At 41.2% G+C, this 19,410-nt stretch overlaps 3 protein-coding genes across 9 annotated transcripts; 2 read left to right on the top strand and 1 right to left on the bottom strand.

Moving 5' to 3' along the window:
- Window positions 1–801: 801 nt before the first annotated feature.
- Window positions 802–7,366, bottom strand: prpf18 (PRP18 pre-mRNA processing factor 18 homolog (yeast)). 2 transcript variants are annotated; one of them, XM_040162053.2, is made up of 11 exons: window positions 7,161–7,337; window positions 6,074–6,151; window positions 5,826–5,852; window positions 4,487–4,588; window positions 4,281–4,394; window positions 4,017–4,163; window positions 3,737–3,805; window positions 2,702–2,842; window positions 2,536–2,607; window positions 2,293–2,448; window positions 802–1,434 (listed from the first exon to the last, which is right to left on the bottom strand). In XM_040162053.2, the coding sequence occupies exons 1-11, from the start codon at window positions 7,224–7,226 to the stop codon at window positions 1,354–1,356; spliced, it is 1,053 nt and encodes a 350-aa protein (XP_040017987.1). In that variant the 5' UTR covers window positions 7,227–7,337; the 3' UTR covers window positions 802–1,353. The 2 variants fall into 2 exon arrangements, with proteins under 2 accessions (XP_040017987.1, XP_040017988.1); XM_040162054.2 differs by lacking the exon at window positions 5,826–5,852 and having other exon boundaries at window positions 7,161–7,366.
- Window positions 7,367–8,299: 933 nt separating this feature from the next.
- Window positions 8,300–12,868, top strand: bend7 (BEN domain containing 7). 2 transcript variants are annotated; one of them, XM_040162044.2, is made up of 10 exons: window positions 8,300–8,561; window positions 8,980–9,057; window positions 9,144–9,491; window positions 9,701–9,820; window positions 9,901–10,250; window positions 10,795–10,902; window positions 11,038–11,155; window positions 11,265–11,378; window positions 11,531–11,572; window positions 12,056–12,868. In XM_040162044.2, exons 1-10 carry the CDS (start codon window positions 8,498–8,500, stop codon window positions 12,112–12,114), a joined length of 1,401 nt encoding a protein of 466 aa, XP_040017978.2. In that variant the 5' UTR covers window positions 8,300–8,497; the 3' UTR covers window positions 12,115–12,868. The 2 variants fall into 2 exon arrangements, with proteins under 2 accessions (XP_040017978.2, XP_040017980.2); XM_040162046.2 differs by having other exon boundaries at window positions 8,354–8,561; window positions 9,704–9,820.
- Window positions 12,869–13,164: 296 nt separating this feature from the next.
- On the top strand, window positions 13,165–19,366 carry sephs1 (selenophosphate synthetase 1). 5 transcript variants are annotated; one of them, XM_078082676.1, is made up of 10 exons: window positions 13,165–13,233; window positions 14,996–15,118; window positions 15,261–15,357; window positions 15,655–15,758; window positions 15,854–15,961; window positions 16,154–16,308; window positions 16,399–16,489; window positions 16,609–16,708; window positions 17,665–17,877; window positions 18,536–19,366. In XM_078082676.1, exons 2-10 carry the CDS (start codon window positions 15,023–15,025, stop codon window positions 18,748–18,750), a joined length of 1,179 nt encoding a protein of 392 aa, XP_077938802.1. In that variant the 5' UTR covers window positions 13,165–13,233; window positions 14,996–15,022; the 3' UTR covers window positions 18,751–19,366. The 5 variants fall into 5 exon arrangements, with proteins under 5 accessions (XP_077938802.1, XP_040017983.1, XP_040017985.1 ...); XM_040162049.2 differs by lacking the exon at window positions 13,165–13,233 and adding an exon at window positions 13,251–13,484; XM_040162051.2 differs by lacking the exon at window positions 13,165–13,233 and adding an exon at window positions 13,385–14,015.
- Window positions 19,367–19,410: the final 44 nt, after the last annotated feature.

The raw sequence follows: 19,410 nt of genomic DNA, 5'->3' as shown, positions 1-19,410 counted from the left end.
ACAAGAGGACCATACAGATCTGAGGTCATTCAGAAAAAAATGATTAGTTATGCACATGATGAATACTAACTCATTGTCAGGTAGTTCAGGCCGTATTAAATCACCATATTCAGTACAGGGTCAGTGGGGAAGGGGATGGGGACCTGGACCATCATAAAGGCCTCGGCTAAGCACAGTGAAACAAAACATTTCCATGGAGAAAAGCTAAAATATTTAGCCTAGTTCTTTTTTTAAGGTCAGGCAGATAAATGCCTCCAAATGAAAAATGGAAGAAAAGAACAATGGTGAAGGTTGGGTAAGGGTGCTGTGTGTGGGAAATTTCCAGAGAAAGTCCCAGCTCCACTGCACAGTATTTGCACTGCCAACTGTCAACCTGTCCAGCTGGCTCTGAAGCAGAGCGACAGAAACGACGGTAACGTGCACACTCTATAACCACGAGAACCAGATCGGATCACCATGGTTACTGTAATAAGGTCAGTGTGTGACGCTGGACGCTACCATCTTAGCAAACTACTGGAAGGTTTCCATCAGCAATCAGTCGTAGCAAATCGGGTTTGTTTTGTTGCCTTGAAGGGAACCCTGATGCCTTAATTTAGTAGTGACCGACCCTCAAGCCACACAATCTAACATTTTACTGAAGCATGTCATGGCACATTTACAGAAGGTTTTCCACTGCAGACAGACACATATTTTAAAGACACAAAAGAAACGATGGTGGCTAAAAATAGTCCCATTCAGCCGTCCAGCAGCAGAACACGAGAGCAAATCACACACATTTCAGACAAAAGTGTATCCGTCCTGTTTGGTGTTACAACAACTTTATTTCCATACAAAGATAGTACAAGAAATAATTGATTGGTTTAGTTATACTGAAACCTTAAACATGCAAATAAAATGGATCTGCATTGATGTCAGCATGTCAAAAGATGTAATACAACTTACACTACTGGAGCTTTTTTGACAAAATAGTTTCCCTGGAAAATGTGGTTTTGTTAGCATCGGCTATCAAGTTAAACCTTTTTACTGTTTCCCTTTTCTGTTGAGAATAGTTTAGAACTCAAGAGCGTCCATGAAGATGTCCTCAAGCAGGAGCGAATTCTCGGCATGACAGTGTCCTCAGACCTAAATGTGAGATAGTTTCATGTCTGGTTGTACACGGGGTCCTACTCAGCTTAAATGATGTTTCTTGGCATCTCAAAAAAATGCAGATGTACCTGAAAGCCCTTCACATACAACATGTTGACAAATGTCTCCTCGGTCACACGGTCATGCCAGAAGCGAGAAGCAAGTTGCTGCCAAAATGACCACGTTGGATTGTAATCCGATGGACCTGAGATGGACTCAAGTTACAGGTCACAGAGCGTTGTACTCCACACACTTTGATGGAACCGTCGTGAAGTGTTTCTGGCAGATAGTCATCAGCCTCTTCAGGCCCTGCAGAACCACAAACAGAAGGCAATTAAGATGAGAACTTAAAAAGTATAAACACGGGTCGACTGGTCCCACCTGGTGGTTCATTTCACAAACTGCTTAGTTCTCTTAATGTAGAAGTCACAATTAGACATATTAATATAATGTGATGGCTATCAAGTAATTAACGTAGATGACCAGCCAACTACCTCAACCTGACCTCCTCTATAAACCTCAGCAGTTTAATACTCATTATGGACATATGCAGCAAATCAACACAGAGAAGCAGCAACTTAAACAGGCTAAATGCTAAATATTTACAGTGATAGGTACAGGTGTCCCGCATCACAAACATGTTACGATATTCACATTCAATATGCTTTCAGACTTTAATGATAGAACTCTTCAACAGAAAGCTCAGTAAAGTTGCTAAGAAAAGTGATTTAAGATTTCCCTCCTGGATACATTTAAATATACATTTGCATGAAAATTGGGCTGTGAGTTTAACTCTCTGGAGTGTTTTTTGTTTATACACAAGCTTTCAGAAGTGTGTTGATAATTCCATTTTTCTTGTACAATTAGGGAAAAATTGCAATAGAGTTTCTTTCTGAGAAAGTCACCACAGACACGCAGGTTTGTATTCCTGCAAATACATAAATATGAAATATACTTCCGTTAGGGTAATGTTGGTTCAATTCCCCCTTGTGTGTTTAAATGATAATATTCAAGATGTCATGTCACTTAAAGTAATTACAATATCAATGGAAATTAACAGAATACAAATTGGTAGTACAATAAAATAAATATATTGCGACCCTTGTCATTAATAATTATTAAATCAATAGAGACTTCATCGCTGGCGATAATCCCAGGGATTCTCACCTGGATGTATTTCCTCTGCGTCTCATCGTTGAGAACATGGGCCACGTGCTTGGAGAAGATCTTTTCTCGCCCGGTACGAGCGTGGATTCCCACCATGGTCACACCGATTGGCCAAGGAGCATTACCAATGGCCATCTGCAGGTAGGCGTCATTTGCCTGCACATAGAATTGAATGAAGTTGATATATTTATACATTAATAAAAGAAGAGGCTAACACATAACTCTGCTATACAGAAAACGAACCTTGACATATTCTCTCTCCAACATGAATTTAATGATGTCTGTGATTGACTCTTTGATGTCTGCTGGCAAACTCTGAAAAAGATTAAAGAGAGATGGAAACTATAAGAAATTAAAAGCATGTTAAAGAAATCCTTGTGGGCTGTTTTACTCCCTCCACAAATGCTACCTTCTTCCTGAGCTTCCTGAAGAGCGGTTTGAGGTACGACTCAGTCTGCGAGTGAGTGGCGCTGGCCAGCTTGCCCTGAACACTTCGCTTCACGTGGTCCTCCCGGCTGTTCAGATCTTTCGCCCAAACACCAAGAAGGAACTAGAAGACAGGAAATATGGGTATTGAGAGTTGCAGACAGGAAGCCAAAATAGAAAACATGTTTCCACATAACAGTCACCTTTAGGTTATTAAGGGACAGCTACATGAACATTTAATATCATGAAAAGTTTTCACAATTATTTGTACCTATTGCAAGAAGACAAAGTAGCGACCTGATTTACTCAGTAATTTAAAAAGCGCATTGGAAAAGATCAAAGGGTCGTATGTATGAAAGAAGTTAAACAGTCCAAAAGTGAAACAGGTAGGAAGAGTACATTTGAGATTGAGAGCTATGTTGTTGAGCTATGTTTAAATTTTTTTTTAAAAGTATCAAAAAAGAAAAATGTGCAGAAAGAGACTTAGAGACCTTTATTACTATTATGTTATTTACTTCTTTCAAGGTAAATAACTGAAAAAAAACCAATGGCTTCAACTGGATTCCTAAGGAGGAAACCTCAAGTGAGTGACAGCATGCTTCTGATGTAGATGTAGAATGAACATATTAGAAATATTTGAGTAAAGTTGTTATATAGAAACCACTGAACATAAAACAATGAGCTGTTTTGTCCTTTAATAATCCTTTTGAAGTACTGATAAAAAAAGGTTAGAAGCATAAAACCATTTCCCTGTATTGACAAAATCATATACACATGTGGACAGTTTATAGAACATGACATGTTATGATTATGTGATCTTGGTCATTTAAAAAAAAAAGAAAAGAGGGCAATAAAAATCCTGTCATTAAAAAAAAAGATAATATCTCTTCTGCTGATTAAGAACAATTTAAATCAACATTATTGAAAATAATATGAAAAGCAGCAATAGTACTGTGAACCATTTCTTATTCAACAGCTCCATCTAGATCAAAGGTAGAGCATCAGCTTCTTGCCTTACCCTCAAAAACTTGTCGATAACTTCCTGGTCTCCCTCATCGTCCCCGGTGCCCAGAGTGTTACGAAGAGCCTGAAGGAGAGTTCCAGCATTGAAACATAAACGCAATCATGGCCATATCTTACTGCAAAACAAAATTCATAGAACATATGCAACTGATAGCGATGTTGCAATGCACAGATTTGGAGATGGAATGAGTCAGTAGTTATTCACAAATTGTATATATCTTGATCAAACAGAAACCTGATCCTGTACAGCACGCAGCATTAAATCTGCAATCTACCTCCAATTCTTCTATGGTGGTGTGTTCTTCGTGCACTTTCAGGTCATGCTGTGTGTCCACTTCTCCGGGCTCAGTTCCGCCAACAATCTCATTCAGGTACTTCAGGTCGATCTTGTCCATGGCTGCTTTGAGGTCGTTCCTCAAGCCCTAGATGCAGAGGCAGTGTTGAACTTTTTTTTAAATATTTTGTGGTTATTGAATGATTATTTCCCCCCAGAATCATCATCGCTTTACTGGATGATGTGTCCCTCTATATTGTCCTACCTTGTTAACTTCTGGGGTCAGAATCTCAATCTTCCTGAGTCTCTGGAAGGCATCATAATCAGACTCTCCAAACAGCCGGACTGGTTCTGCTCGTTCTCTTAGCCGCCGAACCACCTACACGCACAGAGCAACCCAAAAAACTCAACCCATTTCTGTTATGGAAAGAATAATATTGTTAGGGAACATGATATTTTATATTGACTCACCTCCTGTCTTGACAGTGTCATTGGCAGCTTTTCTTCCGTTAGTTCCATTTCTAACACTGGATTAGCTGAGGTGGATTGCTCATCTTCATCTTTCTTATTAACCTTCAGGACAACATGGAGGAGACAGAAATACACTTATTATTGAAGGGATTGATAAAGGCTCATTTAATGAGAAACTTGAAAGATTTCTCTTTTTGGGACAATGCAAATGTCATGTCCTTATGAAATGAGACCTCAGGAGGGACATGGATGTGTCCTTTTGGTATGTTTGAATGCACATATTCACATCCTTATCTTACCTGCAGGCTCCTCTATGAAGACAAGTCATTGAAAATAAGCAATGATTTTGAGAAATTGAATAAATCATATTGCATTTTTTCATTGTACATTTTTTATCATTAAGGAAACTCAAATCATGCTTTTATAGGAACATGCATCTCAGCACTCTTAGATTGTGGTGTGAGGAGCACAATCTAAAAGAACAAACAGAAAGACAACAAAAGCCTCCCAAACAACCCTTGTTCAGATAAACACGTTTGAATGCATGTGTACAAAGAGCAAAGCTTAATGCTTCAGACATTTCAAGCCAATTTGCAAAGTTGAACAGAAATGCAGTTTTCTAAAGAGCAACAACGCAAACCAGGAGAAACATTTAGATGGTCGAAATAGTACAGCTACCGTCACAGATTATGTGCAAAATAGGAGGTGCACAGAACAGAATCATCTTTCATTTCAGTTCAGTAGAACATGCTGATTACACAATGTCTGTGTCCCACTAGGTTTGTGGATTTGTTTCCTGATAACTGGTCCTGCATGTAGTATAGATGCCCTAATAATTACTGCATATAAAAATAAAATTGTTAAAGGCATAAATATTGATCAGAAGCATGACAAGCTTCAGCATATTCATAATTTTCTGGATTTATTTGAGTAATTCATGTTTTGGAGTGCAAAAGGTTAGATTATGAGTTACTTAAACTACTAAACAAAAAAGAAAATTGACTTTTCAAAATTATTTGGACTGTAGTGAATTCAACATGCACAATATGCAGAGGAGAGCTGGTTGAATGTTCCAGCTCTCCTAAGCCTAGGCCAGATATCAATGTAGTACTGGTTTACCGATTGATTGAGATGTCAGGTGTAGAATAAATGTCATTATCTAGTGCCTTTGTGGAGTTATTTCTAACCTCCACTGGAAAATAAAGATGTCTCCACCATGATATTTATGTTGACTTCCAAAAAAAAGGGCACCAAGGAAGCTGAAACCTTTGGGACACAGAGTGTTTTATCCTGCTTCATCATGCATCCTGTCAGCTACTTTCACTGTGCAATCCCATACCTGGCTCTCAGGTGACTCTCTCTGCACCTACAGATGCAGGCAGCAGAGGCAGGTTGGGAAAAAACAGCACACACAGACACCAATGTACACCTGGGCATCATTGCCTGACCTTATTTTGCTTCCGTGCAAAACGTTAAGCTACAGTAGTAAGAGTGACATCCCAAACATGAGATTAAACTGAAGAAAGGCAATGATTTATGTGTGTTTGTGTGTGAGAGTAGGAGAAAGAAAGTGATCTTGACATCAACCTTATATCCACATCTTTTGAAGTAATCCTCTTGTTCCTTGCGAGCCAGATCAGACCTTTTGAAGAATGTTTTGGAGTCCTGGAAGCAGAAAGATAATTGGATTGTTTTACAGTTCTATTCAAAATCAATGTGTAATGCTATGAAAATAATCGTTGACAAGGCATAACATAGAAATGATCGCACAACAAAGTTCCATAGGCGAACCTGTTCCTTCTCTTATGCTATGATGGTACTGTGTATATCTTTAATATAAGATGACTGCCAATGTACTTAGAAATTACATAAACATTCTGCATATGAATTATAAACATTACAGGGGAGACTGAGGTTTTCAAAAATTGTATCTGTATCAAAATAAAATGAAATATGTTGTAACACAGGGGTCCATGTTGTTTTGAATTTAAGAAAAATACTTCCACTGAAAACAGCTCACATAGTTCCATCTACGTCTATCATTTAATGGGACAGCTTCCCCCATAAAACACATATTCCCTCTTAGCACTATTTATACATCTAGATTGTTTTTATGGGATCTTTTTTGAAGACATAAAGAATATTGCATTTGTGTTTGGTGTTTTTATTTGTCTGGGGACACGTTCCTCCCCGATGGCCACTTTTCCACATCGCATTGCCATCCAGTTTTAAAAACAAACCCTGCTAACATAGAACCGCCAGTTCGTTGAATCCCAGTGTTTAAGAAACGTTCCACGTTTTAATGATATTAAAATGAATACTAGAATATCCGCCTACACTGTGAACGTCTAAAATTAACGTTCAGATAACGCTGCGTACTTGCTCTCGATCCGACTCGACCGATCGTTAGCATCGTTGCTTTCAGTCTATTAGGAAGCTAATGTCCGTCTCACTGGGGTTACCACTTGAGTTGGCTAACGCTACATAGCGTCCAGTAATGTGAAATACATCCAACAAGAAATACGCGAGCAGGTGGATGATTCTGGAGAGGCAGCGTCGGCTGAACCGAGTGCTAACGCTAGCTAACGTTAGCAAACAGCTAGCAGTTAACGAAGGAAACACTTGAGCAGAAGAGTTGGGTGACCAAGCTAACGATACTTCGTCAGTCACTCACGTCAACAAGATCTTTGTCTTCGATGAGTTTTCTTTTTCTTGCGATCTCAGCTTTCAGTATATCCATATTGATAAATCAGTTGTGGTCGTTATTTGCTTATTTCGGCAAAACAATACAGATGCAACGTTAGCTCGTGAACGCTCGGGTCCGATAGTTAACCCGGAAGTTTAGCTTAAAGACAAGTTGCATTACAGTATAAGAGCACGTATCACTTTCTATTTTGTTCACTGTGTTTCAAAATAAAAATGGAAAAAATAAAATATAACTTTCACCCATCAACCATTTAAGTCACCTTGTTAATTATTTTATTTTCTAAGAGAGTTTAGTACGTTTATTACGAACATTCATCCTATTATTTCAAGGTCAATCACTCTCATTTGGGACTAATAAAACAAATAAATAAATAAAACTGTTTGAATATTAACTCAAAATATTAATTAGATGCATTATTGCAAATATTCGAACCTATAAATGACTAAATCAACATGCAAAAAAAACACTTCTATCAATCGCACAACATTCAGGAACTGACCAGTTTGAAAATGGTTGAGAATTGATGAAATGATGATTAAAGAAACCTACAATTGTCCCAAGTGAGTGAACATTAACTCCTGTTTCCTGTCAGTGACTCAGAATGTTCGAGGTCATGACCTGAGAGAAGGGAAATCAATCCACTGATGCACAATATAATAGTACATCAGATATAAGGATACCCTATTTTCACCAACTCTAAAGAGGGTTTATACAATATGATGCCTGTGTATAAAATATGATCTCTCATGTAAATGTAACAATACCTTACATTACATTCGAGAAGATGATCATTGAGTCATTATTTTTAATGTAAAATATGAGCAAATGCACCATTGCCCATGTTCATTTAATTCAGAAACAACTTTTTGTTTCCCGTGTGGTCTCATTATTGCCTTTATTCCAAACGCCAGTCCATTGTTTGGACACCAAAGAGGCAAACGTGTGACTCTACCTTTCAGATGAGAACATACCATCAGGTGGCGCAAAGGGATGTGTTATGAATATGTAATATTAAAGTCATTAACGTATTTACATGGCAAAAGCGGCATCATTTTTTATTTCTATTTTAAGGAACGAGAAGCAACGATCACCCGATAGTATTCACCAGGCAATTTAAGCAACGTTGCGGTGACAGGATCCATATGGCGCAACGTGGGGGAGAAATTGCACTGATTAATGAGGCTGGCTGGACGCTGATTCCGCTGAGCGCATCGCTGTCACCGATCCCGTCTTTCTCAGGGAGCGAATCTTTTCCACCGCGCGATCGTCTGTCGACTGCAAGGTGATTATATCTCTCCTCGAAGATGGAGTCCGGGGAAAGGAAGAGGAGGAGGAAGTCGCAGAGCTTTAAACTGGTCACGGAGGAAGGTAGGCTGCTGAGCGAATGGAAGAAAGACGCGCGTCTGTCGTCTGGCCGTTTTTGTTCTGCCGCTGCGTGCAAGCGGAGCTCGACCCGCGTCCATAGCCTGCGCCTCGGTCACAAGCAACAGATGGAAGCCATCACGGTGGAGGTCCTCTTGCATGTCACACGAGGCTCAGCGTGGATTCGTGAATGAATGTGATTAGACTGAAGAATAGTCTAAATTGTGGAAACATGTTGAATATCAGGCGTTAAGCTTGGATTGTTCACTTTCTGCTGAAGCAAATGTTGTAGGCCACCTCTCCTGGATACACTTCTTCATACCACCTACAGGTGGTGGTTTCTGCATGGGATGGGAGGGGGAATGGGGGGGTAGATAACAGTATCATCCTCCAAAAGCAACATCTTTGCATCTTTTGTGTGCAGATTTTGCCCCTTCATGCGTGATGAATTCCAACTGCAACGACGCAAATGGAGACCCGAAGGATGCCGCTGTTCCTGATGGTATGTTCCATTTCGTGAATAAAATCTCTATGATGTATCGAGGCAGATCTCACCTATCACTCCGACACCTTTCTTTCTCAACGTAGTTTGGCTAGGGGACGAGGGCGTGGAGATCAAGAGGCAAATCACAGGAATGATGAGGCTTCTGAGTGATAAGACCGGCAGGGTATATCATCGTGTGGTAAGAGAGCAGGACAGCTTAACAAAGGACCCTCAGGAAAGGCATCAGACCTGGGTACATCAGCCTGCAATTTCATCTCTTGTGTCAGAGGACCACCAAAGCAACCGCTGGATCTCTGCAGGGGACCCGGGGCCTGCACCCATATCCACCCCCATCCCCAATGGTCCAAGTTGTGGCCAGTACGGCACTCGCTCCAAAGCCCTGAAGGTCCTCAACAATACCAAGGATCCGAACAAAGTGAATGAAGCTAATGGTACGGTGCCATAGCAGGTTTGAAGGGGATAAAACCAAGAATATACACAACTCAAATTTTTTACCAAACGAGTGCAACACTCTTCCACTCCCATGTAGACACTTGTTGTCTGTGACGCGGCAAGAAAGCAATTTCCACTTATATAATTTGCACTCATATAAGCATGTTAAAGCAGACGGTCACTTACCATCGCTCTACTGTCTTCCCAGTAGGTCTCATCCCTTCTGATGCAACAGAAGCCCCCTGCTGCATGTGTAATTGTAAGGGAACCTTACAGGCTATTTTGCAGGAACTGCGTTCCATGAGGAGGCTGATGCACACGCAGAAAGGTAAGCGGATGAACACAAACACTCACGTACTGTGACCAAGTGAGGGAGGAAACATCCTTAGTGTTATTGTCTTTTTCTAGCATCCTTGGAAAGACACGGAGGGGCAGCATCGTCGGGCCAGCCTCGTCTCGGTCCGGGCCCCTCGCCTCGCTGTAGGCCCCGCAAGAGGAGGCCAATCTATAAAGTGGCGCCACCGAATGTTACCAGACCTAGAAGAGCCGCTCTCGGCCCCTTGCAAGCATCACCTCTTACAGCTGTACATGCAGAATCTGGAAAGGCGGAGGGATATGAGAAAGATCACGGCTCCTCTACTCACGACAGCCTTTCTGTCTCGCCTGAGGTTTCTGTTCTGCCACCTCAGGAGGATCCAGTAGCTATCGACGGCATTCACAATCCTCTGCCGAAGCAACTAAAGGAACAGTCGTTGGAGGTAATCCAAATGTTGACTCAAATTTACTATTTGCCTGGCCACAGAAACAAGTGCTCCTGAAAAATGTAGTTTCAAAGTCTGTTTAATGTGTGTATTTGGTTTCTCAACGCAACCTAATGTACACGTGAAAGATGATTCCGTATAATTAGTTGTTAAATTCATCGGACTTCCTCCAGCTTCATCTTCTTCCAGATTTATTTTATGAAGATATAACTAATTTTGTTTTATAAAAGTTCTAAATTTTAATGTCTTTGACTCCATTTAAGTAACCTGAAATACATCTTGTATATACATTAAATATCGTAGGCAAGTGATATCTTATTTTGTTAAGTTACCGCTTTGGATCTCGTATCATCATTTTGAGATGGTATGACTTGAACAATTATCCTTATTTTACATTCAGCATTAAGCTAATACCTATTACAATTACTTTGCGCGTACTCTCTTTTTGTCCTTCCAAAAACCGAATTTATCTAGTGTTGTAATTGACCAGTTGTCCGTAGATACCTCAGAATTAACACTGTGATATTTGATTCTCTTTCAGTCCGAGGTGCGTCTTGCAGAGGATCATGACGTGTATATCTCAAAGGCTCAGCTAGACTCCATTCTGCTCAACTATACACGCTCAGGCAGCCTGCTGTTCAGGAAACTGGTGCGCATCAATACATTGCTCACTTGCCCCTAACATTTTATTAAAAACTACAATAGCACAAATAATTTACATCCCTTATAACGGCAAGTTGACAAAAGGCTAAACCTGTTTAATGTGGAGCTGTGATGTGTCCAGGTGTGCGCCTTTTTTGACGATACCACGCTGGCTAACTCCTTGCCAAACGGTAAGAGGAAGAGAGGGCTCAATGATAACCGTAAGGGCTTGGACCAGAACATTGTGGGCGCCATTAAAGGTAAAATACAAAAGTCCCATTCAGTCTCCTTGCACCAGGGTGCAACAATAATGACACATTAATAAAATGATGAAGTATATATTAATGTAGTTGTGTGAACCGTGTCCAGTGTTTACAGAGAAATACTGCACTGAACATCGAATAGAGAAGTTGCCCGGGCCACGAGACTGGGTCCAGATCCTCCAAGATCAGATCAAACTTGCCAGGAGGAGGCTGAAAAGAGGTACTGCCACAGTCTACTGCAAAAGGTTGCACCTAATTTTCTCACATTTATTGAAACGCCAGTGAGTTTACTATAATTCCATTGCAAAATTGTCAAAGACAATCCTTCTTCGAAAGGGTCGGCTAAACCGTGTTCTTCCTTTGACTCTTCAGATGCTGCAGAAGCAGAGGAAGTCTTAAATGGACCCTCCACAAGTACAAACCTCTAATTAAAATGGCGACTAACAGACACACACACAACTCCAATCCAGTTGTCTACTTGTACACGTCTGTGTCTTTGCCTGCAGGCCTTATATCACTACTCCATCTGACAACCCGTCTGAGCCTTTACCTTTCACAACTTCACTGTCACAACACACACACAAAACGGTGTTGCTGGCTCGCTCATTGGCTCGCGTGTCTTTGTTGCGCTGCGGCTGTGACATTTGACATTCCCACACAGCTTCCCGAAATGTCAGCTAATTATCTTCACACCATGCACCTTATCCCGCCCCCCCCTTTCATTTGCCAATTTGCATCACCGCCAAAAAAGCATTCATCTTTCTGCTGTCAGTGTTTAATTTTTTTTTGATAGACCGCTACAAGACCTGTAAAAGAAATCCAACAAATATGTAAAACCCAGTTGTCTTTTATTGAAGTGATATTTTATACCTTAATTCTTTTCTTCCTTCGTTATAGGCTGTGACTCTAGGAAGCCTGCAAGCGGGAAGGGGACGGTCGTCATCATGACTGGTTGATTCAATGGCTGCCCCCCTGGCCTTACAGCATTTGTTATTTGTCTTCATTACTTTGCATTTTGCCACTTTACATTTGTCCTTTGCTGCGCTCTTCTATGGATGTAAACGGCAAAAAATAGTACCCAATGACAAAGAAGCCTGTTTAATGATTCTCTGTCTCTTTCGCATACAGCTTCTGCAGCTTTTGTGGTCCTTCTTCAGGACAGATACTGAGATCTGGGTTCTAATACCAAAAGACACTAACGCATACAGGGGCTAAAATATATTGTGGCTTATTGTTTACATTGTAGGCTACAGCTTTAACTTGCCTAGTTCTCATATGTCAGTACCAGGAGTTGCAAGTCTTAAACAAGAAAACGTAGACAACTGTTTTAGTATAGCATTCGCACACTTAGCTCGAATTGCTTTTTAATTTCCTTCCTAAGTGACAAATTTTTCAATGGGTGTAACGTGTAGTGCAGGGTCAACCTTATATACAAACATTACATCCAAAAGGAGATTTACGATGTATTGTAGAATAGGCTAAGCTCGAAGAATAAAGCATATAAAGTATTCATCCGCCGGGCCGCACTGGACACCCCCGGCGGGCCGGATTTGGCCCGTGGGCCGCGAGTTTGACACACGTCCTCTAGGCCATGCATATCTATTGTTATATTATCACTAATACTGTGGTGAATTAGATTTTTCATAACATTGTTGCTTTTTGTGCACATAACACGAATAGTTTCCACCAATAAATATGGTTTCCTGGCCATTTCGTCTTTGTGTCGTTTTTAAAAAAGAATATGCCAAATAAGAACAGAAGTTCAAAAAAAAAAGTTCGTAATCCTGGATATCTTTCTAAAGGAGCAAATCAATATGAGAGCGTTGTTCTAATATAATGAATAGATACAAACATGCATTGCAACAAAAATTATTATCATAATCCTACCAAAATATCACAAATGCCCGTGTCAAGTGCCCACACTTCATGCCAGGCGATGTTGTTAAGAGCAATTGGAGGGAAAACAGTAAATTAAAGGTACACTCCGTTGTAGAGATTTTTTTGCCAGACTTCGCGGCCCATTAAAGGGGATGTCGAAGCCGCCAGTGTATGGACAGAGGACCCTTTGACATCTTGTGAGTTTCCTCTTTGAATTTCACACCGTATACTGTTTGACGAAAACAAAAAACGATCGTATAGGTTAATTTAACAAAGCGCCTTCGTTCGTATATGACAGTTTAGATTATTTCGCTTAATAGTTCTGAGTTAGAAGACAAACGCGTCTCACTTTCCGTCAGGCGTTCTCGGAGGGCGCCCGATTCCAGCCGCAATGCATTCTGGGGCCGTCCCCGCTCTTCTCTCGGGATCCACCGCTAACGTGAAGCTGGTAAGGATAAACTGGACGGAGCAATTAAAGGGGAAATGTTGCAAGAATATAACTCCGCTTTGGTCCTAAAATCGTTTTCGGGGCGATTGTAAACACATATATTAGACATTAGCAGTACAGGCGTTGCACAGGCAGCCTGTTCGGCGCGGTTTTATTGATACGAGCTGTGATGTTGCACTCATCGCATGGTGACGGACAGGAAGGGGTTAATTTTTTCCGCCGCCGACATTTTTTTTTTCGGCGCTCAACGACAACTTTTTAACTTAACATGGGCCAAGAACTGTCACTGTGTCCTTCACCCGGCGCGCACCACACCCGCGCTGCGGCCCGCGGTACGCGTCTCTCAGCGGTTTAATAGTTTTTTTACGGCTCGCGCACTCGCCTCTTTGTTGCACCGCGCTGCTTTTTTTTTGCTCATCGCCTCAACGCATTGATCGGCGTTTGCAAGCGAGAGCTAGCATGCAAACGGAAACGGCGTTTTTTAGTTTGGCCACAGAAGTGAGATGTGTAACGGTGTAACTTTAAGCACAGGTATCCCGAGTCTGATTTAAAAGAGTTGATTGATATTAAAGCGAGTGTCCGGCGCTGTTGTTGTGAGCCGGTGCATCAGGGTTGAATGAACTTTGCAGCGTTTTGCCTCTTGAACGTTCCCACTGTGCGCTAACACCCCCCCCGCGGCCCCTTCAGGGGGTCAACAGCAGCTGGAAAGAAACACAGGGGAATAAGAGACAAGTAATCGAAATGCATAAACAAAAATATGTCAGTCCTTACCATTCAAATTCACTTGCAATTTATCAATTCAATGTCATTTAAATCTAAGCAGGACTATATTTTTGGATATTCACTTTCAGCACAATTCAATGGACCCACCACGTTCCTGCACCTATGCATTTTTTATTTAACATTAAGACTTATCAGAGATTTTAGTGTGTTTATAACTCCATGTGTTTTGTTGCTTTGATGCGGTGTTGCTAATTCAAAGTGTCCTCAAAATGGCTTTGTAAGACTGATGGTTAATACATGTTTTTTTAATTATATCCAGTACCTCAATTGTAAGGATTTTGCTGTTACTTTATTTAAATTTACTTTAAACAATGATAATATCTTAAAACGTTACACTTGTGTTACATTCTAAGAGACGTGTTTCACCGTAGTTTGACATTTCATGCCCTAAATATAAATCAAGAATATAATAAGCAGATTAATTAATAATTCATATTAAGTGTCATTGTTAAATGAATAGCTCTGACACCGTCTTAAAATAGTATGAGTACACAAAGTCAGTATTTAATTCAGCAATGTTGCTTCAGATTAAACATAATTTGTACTTTGATTCTCTGGAATTTATGTGCCGATGAGCACATAAGTGGATAACAGGTTGCAGACGTGAATGATTGAAGTCTTTAGTATTTAAAGGCAACACAATTAACAAGATTGGCTTTAAACACGTATCTATTCAAACAGCGTTTCTAATCACATTTGTCTCTTGTTCTTTCCCGGGGCCATTCCAGTGGTGAAGACCCAGACTTTCTTCAGACATGTCTGTGAGGGAGTCCTTCAATCCTGAAAGCTACGAGCTGGACAAGAACTTCAGACTCACGCGCTTTGCTGAGCTCAAGGGTACTGGGTGCAAGGTTAGATCTCAGTATGAATATCTGTATCAGTATGAATGCATCATTGTTTTGGCATATCTCTTCATATTACTCGATATTCCATCAAATGTGATGTAAAAGAATGCAGCATAATGATTATGGTGTTTTTTGTCGTCTGTCACAGGTGCCCCAGGATGTGTTACAGAAGCTGCTAGAAGCTCTACAGGAGAACCACTATCAAGAAGATGAACAGTTCCTGGGGGCGGTCATGCCCCGATTAGGTTATTATGACCCTAGTATAGTACTCTAATAACAAAAAATTACAAAAGTTACAATGAGTACATATAATGTTAAAGGTGGAAGAAGAATTTTCCTCTGTAGAGTAAACCAGTTTGGTTTTGGCATTAAATATAAAGTTTCTTCATAAACTCTCTCTACGTAAGGGACCAAGAGATATGATGATAGGCGAATGACTGCACACTAAAATGAGTTAGTTTAAATCTCCTTCAAAGCCCAGCAGTCAGAATAAAACCAGAAATGCACAAAATATCACATATAGATCTCTTGTATTTTTGAAGGCATAGGAATGGACACCTGTGTGATCCCCCTCAGACATGGAGGCCTTTCTCTGGTCCAGACAACAGATTACATCTATCCCATTGTGGATGATCCCTACATGATGGTACGGATTTTATTCTGAAATTCTTTGTATTATTTGGTTGTGCCTTTATAATACAAGCCTTGCTGTACTTGATGGTCAGTATTTCCATTTTCTAGGGAAGAATTGCTTGTGCCAACGTTCTAAGTGACTTGTATGCCATGGGCGTGACGGAGTGTGACAACATGTTGATGCTTCTGGGAGTCAGCAACAAAATGTCAGAGAAGGTATGAGGCACGTCTACAGATGTGTTCACTTTTGGATCCTTTTTCTGGCAAACCGCTGCAAAAAAACGTGTTTGTGGTAGAACGCACCAGCTACCACTCTTACTAGAGTGACTTAACACAAATATATATTAACTATAATGTTTTTATTACCTTTTTCCTTTTCTTGTTTACGAATTTTCTTGTGCTTTACAGGAGAGAGACAAAGTCATGCCACTGGTCATCCAGGGATTCAAGGACGCGTCAGAGGAGGCCGGCACATCTGTAACAGGCGGACAGACAGTGCTCAACCCCTGGGTGGTCATGGGAGGAGTCGCTACGACAGTCTGCCAGCCGAACGAATTCATCATGTATGAAGGAGTTCCACAGCGCACACGTCACCTTCTTGTTTATCATTTTGTTGTTATCCAAAAAAAACAATCAGTTTTGATGCTTCTCAGGCCAGACAATGCAGTGCCAGGAGACGTGTTGGTGTTGACCAAGCCGCTCGGAACACAAGTGGCCGTTGCAGTACATCAGTGGCTGGATATTGTGAGTCCCCCTGCCGCCGCCGCTCATTTCACTCACTCCAATCACTTTGTATCCACGCCCCTCCTTTTTTAGGATACGCACTAACGCCACTGGCTGTGTGTGTGTTTGTTATTTCCCAGCCTGAAAAGTGGAACAAGATCAAGTTGGTGGTGACCCAGGAGGATGTGGAGCTGGCCTACCATGAAGCAATGATGAACATGGCTCGACTCAACAGGACAGGTGAACCTCTTATGGAAATGTCCTAGTAGGCAGTGAGGATAACTGCCTTAAAACAGCTCAGCCTTTGCACCACAATCAAAGGCCTCAACCAATAACATCTTGCAGAACGAGTAAAAATCAGTATTTTTTTTATTCCAAACCAAAATGGCAAATGTGTCACTACTTTCAACTCCCAACAAAGGCAGTGCAGAACAGGCCTGTATTGATGAAGGGTCCCAACTGAATCAAATGATCTGTGTGTCTATAAGGGATCGCCTTGGTAAGAGTACCAAGAAAAGGTGCTTTGATGTTTCCTTTCTTATTTCCTTTAGTACAGGAAAGACCGGACCTTCCTTTCCCAAAGGAAACAAGATAATGCCGCCACACAAATCCATGTCAATGAAAACTTACAATGTGCTTATATTGAAGAGGTTTAGTAATTATTTTCATACAGTCAAAGAAATTAAATTCCTGTTGCTGAAAATGAATAGACAGTGACAACCATTTGTTTAAAGTGTTTTTTATTTACTTCCCACAAATCATTCTCGATAACAAGAAGCATCAATACCAAACAAGCTATGCCTATGATAGATTATTAAATGATTAAAAAGGCCTTCATGCTCTGCATAACTACACACAGTACCAGAACCAACGTTCCAAATGTTTGACTGGTGCCGTATGCTGTTGGGCAGAGAGAAATGTTGAATGAGCTTCTGCTAATATAGCAAAATGTAATGCAAAAAGCCTTCCGCGATTGCATTGCAATATCTAAAGAAAATGTGAAACAGAAGTTGCTGAATCTGTAAAAATATTAGTTTTTGCTTCCAGGTGGCATACATTGTCTGGCCCGCAAAGAGTGTAAATATATCAGCACAAATCGTATAGTCAATATTTGCTCACAGCACTTGTGTACATCCTTAATACACCCACGGTCATGCGCGCTCTCTGTCTCCCTCTCCCGTTGTTTTCCCATGCAGCTGCTGGCCTCATGCACACCTTCAACGCTCACGCAGCCACCGACATTACAGGGTTCGGCATCCTAGGCCACGCTCAGACGTTGGCACGGCAACAGCGAAGCGAGGTGTCGTTTGTCATCCACAACCTCCCAGTGCTTGCCAAGATGGCGGCTGTGTCGAAGGCTTGTGGGAACATGTTTGGACTGATGCACGGCACCTGCCCCGAAACATCCGGTGAGTGTGTACATGGCTCACGTCGTGTTCTTTCTTCCTTAACCGCTGTTTAACGCATAGTTATTCTACAGTAGATGACACGTATGTCAAGAGAACCTCAAAGTGCCCAACATCACACCATAGTAGAACGAATTAAAATAAATATTCCAAGTAGGAACGAGCAAAAATGTTGTCGCAAGATTGAAATGAAAGGCTTTAAGAATATGGCTTGCGATAGGTTCAAGTTGTATTGAAGGTAATCTGTATCCATTTTGAAGCTATTCTTTAAAACACGACTTGTACATGTTTTATTTTGAGGGAAAGGTTGGAGTGATTGTCCGCTTTGGATTAAAGAAACTACTAACGATACGTCCAAGTTTAAAGGTGGAATGTAAACACGACCTAAACAGAGATTTACGTCCTGCGGGATATAAAGGAGGAAAAAATACAAATCCTTACAAAACTTCATAAGGGCAGTTATAAAGATAAGAGACCCACAGGGCTGCAGCATCTAATGCCAGCTGGGCCGTATTCCACACAACATCAATGTGATCGGTTTCAGCGTCAAAGGCAGCATTTATAACCAGCGGTCTGACAAGGGAGCACCCGCCAGGAACCCTTCACATTAAAAACCTCCATTTAGCCCCTTGTGACTCACCAGATCTCCCTTTCTTCACAGGAGGCCTGCTGATTTGTCTGCCTCGGGAGCAAGCTGCCCGCTTCTGTGCAGAGATCAAATCCCCGAAATACGGTGAGGGCCACCAAGCGTGGATCATCGGCATTGTAGAAAAAGGAAACCGCACCGCACGCATCATCGACAAACCACGGATCATAGAGGTGGCACCACAAGCAGCCACGCAGAACGTCAACCCGACTCCCGGTGCGACCTCTTAATCCGCCTTTGCATCACAGACCGGAAACCCCCGAAACCTCTCCAGAGTGTTTGTTTTAGACACATAAACTACAAAACCATCCTAAGGTGTTTGAAATATATACACAAAATAGTATGTACACAGAAAAGACTGGGTTGGCGTGTATCTACGTGAGAAACAGCCCCACACAGTGGCCCAAGGGGCGTGTCGTCCCCCAGCGGACTCAAACTAGCAGTATCCCAGTGACGTAACGATTGACGAGAACGAGAGCATACTTCAAATCCATTGGCCTTTTTATGTCTGTTGTGTTCCGTTATGCTACATGTGTGCGATCAGCAGGCAACTTCTGGTAAGAGGGCGATAAGGACGAAGACAATAATGGGATACTGTTGATTCATTTTGAATCTTAGGAAGTCTGGTGTCTGCAACCTCTTTGGCTCTTTTAAAATTGCGCTCATCAAGCAGGCGGACCGCTTAATTTTTGTTTGTCCATTAACTTTGTACAGATATAAAGTCTCGTTTTAGTTCTTTGCCGTAACTGATGCCTTGAAAGAAAGAGTGAACAGAATGGTTTGTTTTTTATTACTTTGACTTTTTGTATTGTCCCCACCTAAACTAATAAATATTAAAATAGAAAATGGCTTGTTTTTTGCCCGCTCTTTGGGAGCCACATTCAAAAATC

This window comes from Gasterosteus aculeatus, chromosome X (assembly GCF_964276395.1).
Source record: "Gasterosteus aculeatus chromosome X, fGasAcu3.hap1.1, whole genome shotgun sequence".
Taxonomy (NCBI): Eukaryota; Metazoa; Chordata; class Actinopteri; order Perciformes; family Gasterosteidae; genus Gasterosteus; species Gasterosteus aculeatus.
This window is presented reverse-complemented; position numbering and strand designations above follow the sequence as displayed.